This window comes from Rousettus aegyptiacus, unplaced genomic scaffold (genome assembly GCF_014176215.1).
Source record: "Rousettus aegyptiacus isolate mRouAeg1 unplaced genomic scaffold, mRouAeg1.p scaffold_m13_p_2, whole genome shotgun sequence".
Classification (NCBI taxonomy): Eukaryota; Metazoa; Chordata; class Mammalia; order Chiroptera; family Pteropodidae; genus Rousettus; species Rousettus aegyptiacus.
In genome coordinates, this window is record NW_023416295.1 from 20,681,704 (window position 1) to 20,697,300 (window position 15,597).

General features: G+C 32.7%; 1 protein-coding gene across 11 annotated transcripts in view; it reads left to right on the top strand.

The window, feature by feature from the left end:
• Nucleotides 1–15,597, top strand: part of KANSL1L (KAT8 regulatory NSL complex subunit 1 like) — a 100,883-nt gene that overhangs the window by 54,380 nt on the left and 30,906 nt on the right. For all 11 annotated transcript variants that reach the window (XM_016158591.2, XM_016158593.2, XM_016158594.2 and 8 more), the window contains one exon: nucleotides 10,111–10,315. In XM_016158591.2, the coding sequence (XP_016014077.2) occupies nucleotides 10,111–10,315 (205 nt within the window). The remainder of the gene's footprint in view (nucleotides 1–10,110; nucleotides 10,316–15,597) is intronic.

Consider the following 15,597-nt stretch of genomic DNA (forward strand, 5'->3'; position numbering starts at 1 on the left):
AAAATAGGATACAAATTTTATACTTAAAAAAAGATAATGAGAAATATAATGGCTGTCATAGTTTTTGAAAAAAAATATTTAAATGACATTATCCATCTAAATCCTGTAAGCAAAATTCGACTAGTCCCATATTGTTAGAATGGTAATTCTATAACCATAGAATATCAAAATTTTAAGACAAGTAGGAATGTGATATTCGTTGAAAGGAAAACAAAGATAATTAAATCTCAACACGTTACCTTAAAATATGGCAATAAAGACTTATCCAGTTGTTGATTTTATTACCCTTACCCCTTCTTTTATCTGTCAAATCTGTCTTAATCTGGGATGTCTGTTCTGTCTTTTCTAATGAAAGTGTTCATACATACTTGTGGAAATCAAATGGAGAATGGCTAAAGAAAAGGACCAGTAGCTATAGTGTATTTTTAACTGTCTTCTAGGACCCAAAAAATGCTCATTCAGTTACGAGTTTTGAGATACATACATATCAGCTGAAATGTATAAATTAGTACAAATGTCAGACCTAATAATAGCAGTGCAGTAAAAAGAAATTGCAGAATATAGATACAGGCAAAAGGTATATTTAATAGTAACAGGAAACTTGGTAATTTACTATGATAAATAATATATATTTGCTTTATATATTCTTAAAGGTCATGGTGTCTAAATATTTATAGGCTCTCCGTTCTAAAAGTTCTATAAAGTTCTAACCAACATTTGACAGTCATTCAGTCTCTACTGTAACCAATTTCTATAATCATAATTATATCTTAAAAAGTATATGCTGGGTCTATTAAAATATAGTATAGTGTAGCTCAGTAGATCATTAACTGAGTTAAATGTATGTCTTGGAGTAAACACACCAAATATTGGGAGATAGTATATGGTTGTATGAGGGGAAAAAGTATATGTTAAAACTTCTAGAACTTTAAAATAAACCAGTTAGGAAGATTTGAATAAAATTTACTACACATTGCCTTTCTTGGATGATACTGAACTTAATTCATTTTGGTTTTGTTAACTCAGGTTCATCACTATGACCATATCTTCAGAGGCTATTAAAATTAGTAGTTGTAAATCAGTAAAAGAATTCACTTTATAGTTCACAAATGCCTGAGTGACTTCAGTGTGCCAGGCATTGGACTGGGCACAGGGGATATACAATGTGGAACAAAAACAGAAGGCATCTTTGTCTGTGTGGTATAGCATCTAGTTGGGAAAATGACATCAATGGCATAATTACACAAATAAATGTAGTTTTAAACTGTGATCAAGTGCTTTGAAGATGTATTTCTAAGAATATCACTTGGAATCAGTCAGATCTGAAGTCAGTCCCACCTCTGCCCATTGGTAGCATTGTGACTGGGCAGCTTTCTGAATCACAGAATGAGAACAGTCAGCTTTCTGGTTGAACACATTAGCTCCATAAGAATAAGAAGTTTTAAAATTCTGCCTTATTAACTGCATTTTGATAATCATCTAGATTGGTGAGAGTCACATCATGGGTACATAAGTATTTGTTGAATGAATAAAATATCTTTCAGGATTTCTTGCAGGTAATCAGCATCCATTAAAAAAATTTTTTTTGTTCTTATTTGTTTCTTCTTCCTCATAGTCACATTGATATTTTAGTTGTTGCTCTCATGGCTGTTTCTTAAAGCTCTGCTTCCACTTATCTAAATTAACTCTGGACTAGAAAATCAGAAAATTAAAAGTGGTGTACGTATCTATACTGTAGTAAAAGATATCATCTAGTAAGAGAGAAGGCCTCTTAACAGCAACAGGAGAGAGCCTTTGTGCATATACATACTGAGACTTTTCTTTGGTTATTTAAAAGGCTTTTGCCATGTCTGCTATATTCTGTATACTTGGCATTGCCAGATAAATAATCTCATAAGTGAAGTGTTACAGTTCTTCTAATAAAGGATATGTATTCTAGCTTTATATAACATTGTATTATAATTTTTGTATATATGTAGGTTAGAGGAAATTTAAATTTTAAATTTTTAAAGTTCGGTCATCCATTCTGTATGTTGATTTTTTAGTGAATCACATAGAACTTACTGTTTAGTATAATTTTTAAAAAGAATTTAAGGTCAGTGTTTAAATATCTTAATGATTTTTTCTCTAAAAAAATCATTGTCTAAAGTGAATTCACTTGGTTAATTATTTTCCAGGGCATTTGCTTGCCCACTTGTTATTCATTGATTCCCAACCTCCATCTCTTATTTAGTGGCATTATTTAGTGGCATTATCTCCTAGAAGTCAGAAGTGGCTTGTTTTAGCTTTATTAATGTTGGCAGCAGGGTCTAAGATGAGTCACCAGGACTGAGCAACTGAGTAAACTGTCTTCAAACAAATGAAGCATTGTATTTTATCATCATAGAGATAGTAATTGGTTTTTAGATCTCATTCTTTAAAATGAAGATAAAATGTTGTAAATGGATCCTTGTTTACCCCATGGGGTATTATCTCTGAGAAAGTAAATGTCTACTTGAAATAAAATAAGATTTTTATTGTTGTTGTTGTTTGTTTTACTTTAATGAGTCCCAGAATATGATATGAAATTAAAATTCCAGTGAATCATTGCCATGCTATTTATTTCCACTAATGGTAATTATCTCATGAAATGCAGCTATTCTTCTAATTGGGTATCCTAATTGAAAAACTGCAGTTGAACTGGCAAACTGATCACAAATAATGTAATTCTTTTACCTTCATGATATTTTCAATAGTTACTCTCAGTATGAGAAAACATTATTTGTTAGCAGCATATTCCAGGCTGGAGTTTTTAACATAATTTTAGGTTCCTATGAATGACATTAGTTATTAATGACATCGATAAGGAAATAAAATTTCCTCTACTGTGTTTTTAAATTAATGCCAGTAGGAATTATTTTCTTTGTAAAAATCTTGCTTTTCCCTTTTTACCTCCATTAACATAAGTCAAAAACCTAATGTTTTAAGGAATGTTTAAATGTTATATAACCAGTGGTTGGAATATCATGTAACTATTAAAAAATTATGTGTATAGAAAGTATGCAATCCTGGGAACATGCTTATTTTGGAATGTTAAGGGGAAAAAATCAAGATAACAAAATCATTGTATAGTAAGTTTCGAAGGACTTAAGTCAAAATTTTAATGGAAGGCCTATTTGTGTTTAGATGATAGGATTTTAAAAATACTATAGCTTTTTTTTAGTTCAACTTTTATTTCCAAATTTTTCTTTAAAACCAAAAATAGAGATTAGTAAAATAAAAAGTCTCAATTTCGAACTGTCTATATCTCATATGTCAGTAAAACAATTTAGAGATTATATTGAAGAATCTTAACTATATCTCCCAAACTATATATTAGCTAGAAATGTTTGACAAACTATGTCTCAATTCTTAGAAAAATAAAGCTATCAACTTGGCTTCTTAGTCCCTTTGTTCTTATGCTTTAAAAAGTCTATTTGAAGTTAAGAGCCAGAAATGAGAATGGCAGCACTGCCAAAGTGGTTTCTTTTTCTCTCTTTTATTGTGGAAAACCTTGGCATGTAGAAAGCACAGAAAAATGAATCCCCATATTCCCAGCTTTAACAGTTCTCAAGGTTTTGCCAACTCATTTCAGCTATTTTCCTTCTTGACACGTTTTTTTCCTTATGGACTTCTTTTAATATATATTTCTTTGAAAGCTTTCTTGTAACCTGTCATGTCGTTATCATCTGCTTATTATTCTTATTAGCCATAATTTGTTACTATCATGAAATTTTCATGCTCCAAGAACCTCTATCCATTTTCAAATTTCCCTAGTTGTTTCAAAATTATTTTTTTTATGGTTAATTTGTTAGACTCAGAATCTAAACAAAGCTCATATTACATTGGGTTATTATATCTTCTAAGTCTTTTATTCTCAAATACCCATTTAAAAATTTTAAGAAGTCTCTAATTTAAAAAAAAAGACTAATTTTTAGATGACTTTGTTTTCTTCTTATAAAAATAATATAAGCTCACTGTAGGAAAATTGGAAAATTCACAAAATACTAAGAAAGCCAAGTGGAAATCACTTATATTGGTCAAAGTTTATTGCCGTCCTATGATTTTTATACATTATTTTCATAGCTGGGATCTATTGGAAGTACTTTTATACCTTATTTAATAATATATTTGAAACTTTTTATACTTACAATATTTTTCCATTTTAATGGCTGCATTTAAGACATACCTGAATTTTTCAGAATATGTATGTACCTTAATTTTTTTTTTTAGAGAGAACATTTTATTTAGAATGTGTACTTCAACATATTTTCTTATTTCTAGAGTTGAAGAGACTTGTATTTTTGGGGAAGGGGTATAGTTCCTTCACTTAGTGCTCAGAGTAGGCACTGTTTTCTATATACCAGATAATGCCTGGATGTTGATCTATTGGTCATTTGAGAGAGGTGTTTAGTTTTGTCATTTGGAGGATAGATAATGCTCCTACTGGGCCATTTTAGTAAGTCTATGTAATTCCAGTTTTATAAAATTTTTTAAAAATTGGTTACTGTCATCTTAAATTCCATTGAGTTATCTGAGTGCGTTGTGATGCATTCATTTTCCAAACCATCTCAAGGGAAGGAAGATAGTAAATTCAACCATCAGCAGGACTTTGAGCATCAAGGAAAGTTTAGAAAAGGTTGCTGCCTACATGTGTTGCTATCAGTTGAATTCATCAAAGAACTCCCATTGGTGAAAAGGAGAAACTTAAAATAAAGATTACAAATCATAGAAAAACAATGATTCTTAGGTGTGTACTTTTATGGATATGTTAGTTTCCTAGTGTTGTTTTATCAAATCACCACTAACTAGGTGGCTTAAAATAACAGATATTCTATCACAATTCTGGAGGCTAGAAGTTCAAAATCAAGGTGTCAGGCAGGGCCATGCTTTCACTGAAGGTTCTAGGGAAAAAGGCTGCTTTGTTTTTCCTGGTTTCCGGTGACTTCTGGCAGTCCTCAATGTCCTTCAGTTGTTAGACCCTTTCTCCAGTCCCTGCCCCTGTCTTCACGTGACATGCTTCCTTGAGTGGGTCTCTCTGTCTCTTGTAAGGACATCAGTGATTAGATTTTGGGCGTATCCTAATCAGTATGACCTCACCTTCCCTAATTATATCTGCAAGGACTGTATTCCAAATAAGATCACATTTTGAGGTTCCTGGTGCATGAGGCCACTGTTCAAAGCAGTATTGTGGATGTGGATATTTGTGTATACACGTCTATGAGGAACTGGGGGGTGGGTTATTATAATCTCTTTGAGAATGCACATTCTCATTCTTTTCTCCATTATTGATTTCTACTTTTTTTTTTTAGGTGTGTTTAAATATAAGAATAGATGAAAGTGGGACAAATGTTAAACCACTAGCCTACAATAGTATTTTAAAATTCTGTGTCGAATACTTAGTCTCTGCTATTCCTTGAGAATAAAAGACAAAAATAACTTAATGAAATCATTTCTATGCTTTTATGGTTCTAGCATCCTAAATTTATAACCAGGTCCAAAAGTTCTTTATTTACTAAAAGCATTTGAATAGAGCATTATATTTATTTTAGTTCTTCTGAAAATACAATTTGGCTTAGGGAAAGGCTATTAAATACTTAAACAATTTGCTATGAAAAATTTTCGACTATCTTTCACTGGATTTAAAAGGAAAAGATTGAAATTAGACTGTTCTTCCACATCCATCCACCATTACTATCACCATCAAAATGACACCAATAAGTTAGTTAATATATATCCCTATATACATAACTAATATCTTTTATTAATTATGTCATAAGTACATAATATTTGCACAAGTTGATTTGGGTAGGGATTTATAATAAATTATCAGGTTAAAAGATTAATTGACTCACTTCTAGGCCCTTGGTTCCCGTAATCAGAGCATAGAAGTTTTTCACTTATATTCTATAAAAGCAAATTGAATGCCTTTCGTTATCATTGATAAGTATCTAAACTGCGAAGATGTTCTAGGATTGTGATAGAAAATCAGTGATTTCAGGAAGTCATTAAATAACTATTAGAGAAATGAAATAATGTATCTTTATTTTTGGTTTCTTATTACTGTGTAAAACATTCTTGAATTATTTATTTTGTCCACAGCAAATAGAATATAAGTGAAAAAATTCAAGTGTAAACAAAACAGTCTCTGTACTGCTTACCGTCTAGAAAGAATGACCAGCTTTAATCAGAAAATTACACAATAAATGTAAAATTATCACCATGAACAATGCTATAAAGGAAAGGTGAACAGTGCTATCAGAGCCCATAAGAGAATTTGACCTAATCTTTGGAGAGACAATGCAAGCAATGGCTTAGGGCTTTCCTGAGGAATTTGTGTTTGCACTGAGAACCAAGTGACTATTGGAAATTATGTAGGTGAAGGAGGATGTGAGAAAATTCCAGGAAAAGAAATAACATGTATTTTAGAGAGAGTTATTTGAAATGAAAGGAGGTAGTATGGTTGCAACACAGGTAACAAGAGGGAGTGTCCTGCAAGATGAGACAGGAGTGATGGCAGGGGCCAGACTGATCAGAACCTTTTACACTAAGAATTTAAGACTTTTTCTCAAGAGCAATGGGGGCGCTTTGAGGGAGTTTAAGCAGTGTGGGGATGGGAGGAAAGGATATAGCAGGATAGGATGTTTTCCCAAAAGATTAGTATAGAAGGGGCTGGAGGGAATGGGGAATATGGATGAGGGGAGACCAGTAATAAAGCTATTGGAGTAATCCTGGCACAAAATGTCTTGGACATGGAGAAAGGTATAAGTCTAAAAACCAACCCTCACTGTTCCTTCCTCAATTATATAATTTATTGTAAAGCCAGATTATGCTATCTGCTTATAACAAAGGATTTGGGCTGTTTTTTGGAGGATTTTTATTGTTCTCTGAGCAAAAGCTTCCAGTTAGAAATATAAAGTAGTGCAATTTGTTGCCTCCCCTGGTACTATTCCACTTGTAAGCTTGCTATTTCAAAAGTCCAAAGATAATTAATTATATAATTGTCAATAATTATGACAGTACTTGACAGTAGCCCATTGCATGAGTTTCTAGAGTTTCCCAGGTGTACCTGAGTGGGAATACTAAGTCATATCTCTCATTGAAATATTTTTTTCTTCTTCACCTCTTACTCCTCCTCTTATTATGACTTTTTTTTTTTAAGAATATCTTATGACGATAGTGGCTTATATTGCTTTATTAATGATATCTTTGTCTTAAGTTCATCTTTTACTTAATACTTAGTTTCTAGATATTCTATCATTATCTTCTGAGGAAACATAATTTTCCTCTTATTCTGCTTTTTAATGAGGTTTCTCAATTGACTGTCTCTAGTATAAACACTGCAAAATAAGTTAATTTATCTGTCACTTAAGATTAATTCTTTACAACCTCATTATTTATAAAAATAGTTTATGCACCAGATTAACTTTAATGAAAATAATGTGCTTTATACCTTGATTGGTTGCAACATAAACAGATCCACATCTTTCAATTTCAGTAAATTCCCTCATTTATTTGAGAAGGATAACTTTTGATGACACTTTGCAAAGATCCATAGTAATCCGAAAGTATTAGTAGTCATCTAAGGATGCATTGTTTGCGGTGGGAAATGTCGGGAGCCATTTTGAGAAGCCATTATGAGGCACTGAAGATGTCACGTAGCTAAAAGCCATGCTATGGCTGATGAGTTTAAAACAATGGTCACCTTGATAAGCCTCATAAAGTCACCTTTTAAGGTTATGGAATGCTATACTACCATGGAAACAAGAACATGTAGGATCTTATGTAATTGACAAGCATTGTTTTAGATATGTATGGTGTGCTTTGCTATGGTAATGTGGTGATTGATTATGGTATTCAAAAATCACATAAAAAGGCTATGCTAAATAAACTCTGGGCTACAGCTCTGACTATATGCCCTCCCAAAAAGATCTTTCCTGTCTTCTCTTTTTTCCCTTAGGCTTCACCCCCCTCTTTCAGGCACTGATCGACTTTAGCCGGCTGGCTCCCGCAGGGAAACAGAGTAAAACGAAACTTTTTTTCTTATGATAATATCAGCCACCTTAGAAACTTGAAAATGTAACATTTAGTGACATAAATGAGTGGTCCCCAACCTTTTTGGCACCAAGGACTGGTGCTCCTTTGAGAATCTAATGCCTGATGGTCTGAGGTAGAGCTGAAGCTGTGATGCTAGTATTGGGGAGCGGCTGCCGAGAGAGAGAAAGCTTTGCTCCCAACCGGCAGCTCACCTTTTGCTGTGCGGCCACGTTCCTAACTGGTCACAGACTTGACAGGCTTTTCTTTAAACCAGCCTATGAGCCTCTAGCCTGTTCAAAAGCTGTGTACTGTTATTCAATAAGGAAATGGTGGCTCATGTTCTTTAGGACTAAGCCTCTGAGGGGAGGGGGTAATTAAGAGCTCATTAACAATTAAAGAGTTGTAAATAGAAGTTAGTCATCTGTTTCCTCAGGCTGCTAGATGAGAGCTCTTCATTTTCCCTAGACACTACCCAAGCAAAACTTTTTACTTTTAAGGAGCAATGTAATCTGCCTAAAGGTGTCTCCAGCTTTCTGGATGAAGAATCTTAGTGCCGAATTTACTCCTACATTCCTGGATTCTAGCTTTCTGACTTCATCACCTCTGATACCAACTACTTTCTGACACTTGTCTTCTTCCTGACCTTGACTCACTTAGGTGTCAGCTACCTGACCTGTTCAGTGCCTAACTTGATATTCACTATCATCTATGCTTTCGGCTCACCTTTGACATGATAGCCCAGCTCCATGGATGGTTTCTCAAGAGCAAACTGTTACTTAGCACTGATGCACTTAGTTTTCTGTAGTAATACATATGATATGTCACAGAAAGTAGTATCAGGATATGAATTGGATCTGTTAATTTGAGAGTAGTATTAAACCTTTCTCAGATAGAAGATATGTAGAACGTTTATTAACTGAGACTTAAAACATTCTTGACTAAAGCTCTCTGCAACTAAAGTTAATATTTTTACAGTGAAATAGTTATCAGCTTTTTTCCCTATATTGGTCTGGCCAATAGTACATATACTCAATCATATATTCGTTGAATATATGGTAGGCACTGAATTCATATTTAATTATTCTCTTTCGTTTTGGCAACGTAAGTCATTCAGGTACCTTTATTTTTGATTTCTTATTACTGTGTAAAACATTCTTGAATTATTTGTTTCGTCCACAAGCAAACAGAATATTTTACAGCAGCCATAAATAAATATGATTTAAAACCAATGATAGTGCTATAAAAAAAAAATTACGTTTACCATTAAACACTTATTCTACTCTACTTGAACCAGATAGCACATTTAGAACTTACGGTGATTAGAACTTTTATATCACATATAGGAAATTAACTTGTTGATTTTAGAATATTACATTGACTAGCTTCTGTCTATGTAAATAAGGTTGAAATTGGTATGAGATAGTGCCTAAGAAGCTTAATTATTTTATATATAATATACTGGTATAAAGAAAGTTAACTTTATGCAGCCATGAGCATTAACTTCCTCTTGATGTTCTGATGTTTTGATATTTGAATATAATGTTTAAGACTGATAATAAAGTTAGTATGCTTTTTTCACATGTAGTTTGTGTGATCTGTTTATCATTGTGACTTCTATATCATTAGAAGTTAAAAAAATTCCTGAATATAGTAGGACTGCATTTTTGTTTCAAAATTCACTGCAGTGTTATATAGTGCTTGTTTAATCTCACCCATAACCAAAAAGAATTTGATGTAAATAGTTGCAACACTGTAATATTCACGAATTATGGATTTATAAAGAACATTTACATTGTACTAGTGAACTCATATGAGCATTTCTAACCTATGAGATATTTGTTTTGCAGGAGAAAATAGAAGTAGAAACTGTTTTCACAACTTGAATATGTAATTCCCCATTAATATTGATTCTTTCACCAACTGTTACCACAAAATTAGCTAAAATTAATATTCTTCCTATAGATCAAGACAATTTACATTTAGTTTTCTTTGTCTTTTTTGTTTGTTTGTTTTGTTTTATTCCTTCCACTCCCCAATTATTTCATGGCATTTCAGTGCATCAGAGAATTTAGATGAGCTCTCTTCCTCCGGTAGCTGGTTACTTAACCAGAAGCACAGTAAGAAAAGGAGAAAAGACAGGACAAGATTGAAATCTCCATCCTTGACTATCATGAGTACAGCGGCTCGAACAAGGCCACTTCAGAGTTTCCACAAACGAAAACTCTACAGATTGAGCCCTACTTTTTATTGGACTCCAAAGGTAAGGTTGCCTTTGGGAAAACATGAACAAAGGTTTTACTGACTATATATTTCATAAGGATATGGAATGTACACCATTATTTAGAACAATTACATCTAGGAAGTTTTAAATGTATAGTTTATAAATGACTGATAGGTATTGACAGTATATTAATAGGATTTAATAAATTTTTAAACATAGCAGTATATTCTGAAATTTCTCATATCTCCAATTTTTTAATCCACTATTATGCTTAAACTAATCTGAAGGAAAATAACATATCAAGGTGATTTTTAAAATTTTACTGGTAAGAGTAATAATAAGGAAAACATAACTTTACCTCATATTTGTCTTTTGCTTAGTAAAGAAAATATCTGCACAGCTGTCAGTTATTTTGGAAGAAATGACATTGCTTTCCTTTTTAGATTTGGTATTTTTTAAACTTGGTGAGTGTTCCATTTCCTTTTTGTAGAATATAAGCAATGCAATTTAAGATGTCCATGCTTACACTTTTTACAAATTAAATAAACTTCACTAAATGCATTTATTTGGAAAAGCATATTTTTCATTTGCTAGCGAAATGTTAGGCATACATCTTTCAGTGCATATCAAACTATGATGAAGGGCAAAATGAGTTATCTCTAGTTCTTGTTGTATGACATGCTTTTTTCCTATTATATTTTTTAAAAATATGGCAAGGAAAAATTCTGGATGCTATCATTTAGTATTACTTCTGATTATTACTACATTAAGTATTTTAAAATATATTTATATAAAAATCGAGATGCTTTGTTTCAATTTTAAACCAATTTTAAGTATGATTTTATAGAATCCAATTATAAATAGGAATGTGGATTCCGACAAATTAGTTTTTATTAATAGATTGATTTTTACCATTTCATAGTTCACATATTATTAGGATGTGAAATATTTTTTCTAATCAAGTATTATTTCATAATTTTTAGAAATTTTACATAATCAACCTAATGGGAAAATATTTTCATTTGAAGTTTTTATATATGAAGTCATACTTAATTATTTTTATTTAAAGTGGCCACAAGCAATAAATAATATTTTTAAATTGCTTTTGTAATTTCATAGTTATACATGAAATTGTCTATGTAAAATATTTTACATATAAATATGCAATAATATACTGACTGGAAGGAATCTGCTTGAAAAATTTAGGGAGTTTGCCAGATGTTACTAAAATGTAAATATATGTACATATACATATACATATGGATATACATATATATACATATACATATGTATATATATGCCTTCATAATGTAAAAATTGGCCAGGAAAGGTGTGACAAATTTAAAACTTGTAGTAAATAAAGAAACAAGTGTAAGATTATTATTACTAGTACACCATATAATTTTTCATATTCCAGTCACAATGCTAAGCATTTTCAGTACATTGTTTTATTTAATTTTAAACTTATAACTATGAGGTATTATTAATTATACCTTTAGATGCTGAAATCGAGGTTTAGAGAGATTAAGTAGCTTGCCTAAAGTCATACAGCAAGTAAGTAAGAAGTCTGATTCCAAAGCCCATGTTCTTACTCATTATATTGATAACAATAAAAGTAAACTAAATCTTTTATGTGCTTGACATCAGTAAAACAATATATTTTGGGGTTGTTTTTGTCTGGTTAGAGGTATTAAGAAATGTATTATAATAGATGGGATTTGAAAGATAAACAGAATTTTGAAAGGGTATGAGGTAGATAATAAAGCATTTTAAATGAATAATTGGAACAAAGATTGAAAAAATATGATGGAGAATAGCAAATACTTCCACCCCCCAATAATCTTTAAATTGCCAGGGTAACAGTTGTTTACTTTTATAAGCTTAATAAATGTCATTTATCTCAGGAACCCTTCCTTGGCATCCCCACTAGGGGGTGTATATTGATATAGCATCCTAATGTAATAACAATACATTATAATCATTTATATTTCTTGTCTTCTCATTACATTGTAAATGTTTAGAGAACAGGGATATATATTTCTGAATCTATAGGGTCTTGAACAGTAAGTGTCCAATAGTTTGTGCTTAATAAATGTTTAATGTGTGAAAGAATTAATATAGTGGAACATAGGAAGATATTTAAAAGACAATGGAAAGTGAGAACTTATGAGCCTGTGTGTATGTGTGTGTTTCCTAAATTTGTCCTGTGAAAAGGTCTAGAACAGTAATATCCAGTAGAACTTTCTGTAATGATAGGAATGTTCTATAAATATCTGTGCTACCTAATATGGTAACTGTTAAATACATGTAATTATTGAGCACGTGAAATGTAGCTAGTGCAACTGAGGAACTGAATTTTAATTTATTTCATTTTTATTAATTTTATTTTAAATAGCCACAAGCGGAAAATGGCTACCAAATTGGATATGACAGGTCTAGACTCACACTTTTCCTAGTAGCTGAGAGTACTCCTGGCACTACAGAAAGGAACCAGAGATCTTTGGAAAAATGGCTGATCTTTGGGGCTGGAGAAGAGAAGGGATAAGATGAACCTGGAACACCTTAATGTTACCAGAAAGAAAGGAGGTGTTCAAAAAAAGAAAGAAAGAAAGAAAAATGAGGACATATCAAAAGGAGCTAGTTTGAAGAGGCTCCACTGATCAAATTTGGGGCTATTTGAGCATTGAAATAACTAAGGACAGCAATAAAGCACTGACAACATAGGAAGTCATTAGTCCATGCTAGAGAGAGAGAGAAGGAAAAGAAGAAAGGGTGGACTTTTTCATACAATAGAATGCTGATTAATAAATGTGGAATGAGCGGTGAAATTAGAAAATCATCGTAATAATCATAGTAAAGATTAATTGGGCAGGAATCATCAATGTGTAAAAATCTGGGGTCAGGATTTATGAGTTTGATGAAAACAGGATATTTGTATGGTCTTAAATATGTGGTAGAGAGCCAGACAATAACCTTGCCTGAATAATCAGAACTAATGTAGCCTGTGAGAAGGATACAGTATCACTTTGTAGTTCTGGCTAGGGATGCATAACTTGAATTTAATCATGAGGAAACATCAGACAAAGCCAAAATCAGAAAGATATTAAAAAATGGCCACTGGGCTGTATTCTTTAAAAAAAAAAAAAACAATGTTATGAAAGTCAAGAAAGGCTGAAGAACTGTTAAAGATAGATAGACAAAAGATATATGATAACTAATTAATATATAATCTATATCAGAATTCTTTCGGAGGGAAAAAATTATTGGGACAATTGAGAAAACTTAACTATCGATGGTAGATTATATAAAAGTATTGTACCAATGAAGAATTTCCTGAACGTGATAACTATTTTGCAGTATGTAAGAAATATCCTTATTCTATAAAATACACATTAAAATATTAAGGGGTAAAGTGGCTAGGCCATTCATTTTGTGTAATAATTTAACCCCTGTGCATCTAGAATGGTACTAGCAATATAGCATTCTTGGCAGAAGTGGGAAAATCATTTTTTAAACCATTTTCTATAGCACTTAACTCTAGTAGAGTACTGGAATATAAAAGATTAAGGGCAATAGAAAGAGGTGGGAGTCTTCTCTGTTAAGGAGCATGTAGTAAGTAGATAGTTGGCTGATCATTATTCTCATTGCAACAACTACATGTATAAATTACAACAAAAAAAAATCATCATACCATTAAAAACATTAGTGGGACTTTCTATGAACCTATCAGAGAATTGAGGATGTAGGGTAAACTGCCACCCCAAAATATGGAGAGACAGGCAAATCCAGAGAGTCACTGCCAAGATCTACTTACCTGGAGCAGAAGCCATAGTAACCATAAAGTAACTGGTAGGAAGACCTAAATGATAATTTTGATGAACTGCTTGAAGCTGAGTGTGGATTAGCTTGAGAGTGAAAAACTGGGAGCCACAGTCTTAGGAAGTCCCCATACTTTCATGGACTTTACTTCTAGGTAACTCACTAGGTTCTCACAGTGAAGAGTCCAGAAGGAACCCTGGTGGCTCTGGCCTGGAAGGGGAAGGGTAATCTGTATGAAGTAAGCCCAGAGCATTGCCTATATACCAAGGCTTCCTCTTCAGGGGTAGAGACTCTAACAGAGTCTTATTCCACCTGGGAGAAGAGCAGTTCTCCCACTCCTGCCCCCTATAGCCTTTCTGTCTCACCTAAGATGGGATGGGTTGGAAAATAAGAAACACTTGTTAAGGCCATAGACCAAGAACACAGACCCACTAAAAGACTGAGATTTAATCATAAGATTATGATAGATTATGCAGCTATAGTAGACATGCTTCCGCTTCCCCCACATTTTACCACCACACCAACAGGAGGACTCTAGTACAAGAGCAGTGGGTTACAGTTATAAGGCATAGACTCTCTCTGAGGAGGAGTACTTAAAGCCAGAAGTCAACAGAGGAGACAAAAACAAGGACACAGAAGAATTTTGAGGCCTCTGGCACCTACAACTCTAGCAGACATTAAATATAGTCCAACTCTTAGCCAGATTAACATAACACCTCTCAATAAAGGTCCTGAATTGTTTACTTCAGGTCCTAATACCTGATAAATCATGTCCAGGTTGCAACAAAAAATTACCAGACATGCTAAGAAAAACACTCTTAAGAGACAAACCATCAGAGAACTAGGCTCAAATATGACAAAGATGTTACAAATGTCTTAAATAACTATGATTAATATTTTAAAGCCTTTGATGAATAAAGTAGAAAACATACAAGAACACATGGGTAATATAAGCAGAGAAATGCAAATTCTTAGAGAAGAAGCAAAAGTAAATGTTATGAATCAAAAACACTGTAACTTAAATGAAGCATAGGCTCATGAGTAGACTAGGCATGGCTGAAGAGAGAATAGAATCAGCAAGCTTAGGCAGATTAACTTTATAAACAAATGCAAAGAGAGAGAGAGAAAAAAAAGAACAGCAGATCCAAGAATTTCAGGTCAATTTCAGATGATGTATCACAGGTGCAATTGAATTACTCGGAGGAATGAAAGAGAGAATGGAGCAGAAAAAATATTTGAAGTAATAGTACCTGAGAATTATCTAAAGTTAATGACAAGACCAAACCACATATCCAGGAATTGCAAGCAGGAGAACACCAAGCAGGGTAAATATCAAAAACTAAACAATGAAGCATAACATATTTAAACTGCAGAAGACCAAAGACAGAAAATTTTGCAAAAAGACAAAGAAAACCATCTTTCTTTAGAAGAACAAGGATAAGAATTGCAGCTGACTTTTCATCAGAAATTATGCAGGCAAAACACTGTTTTGGGTTGAATTG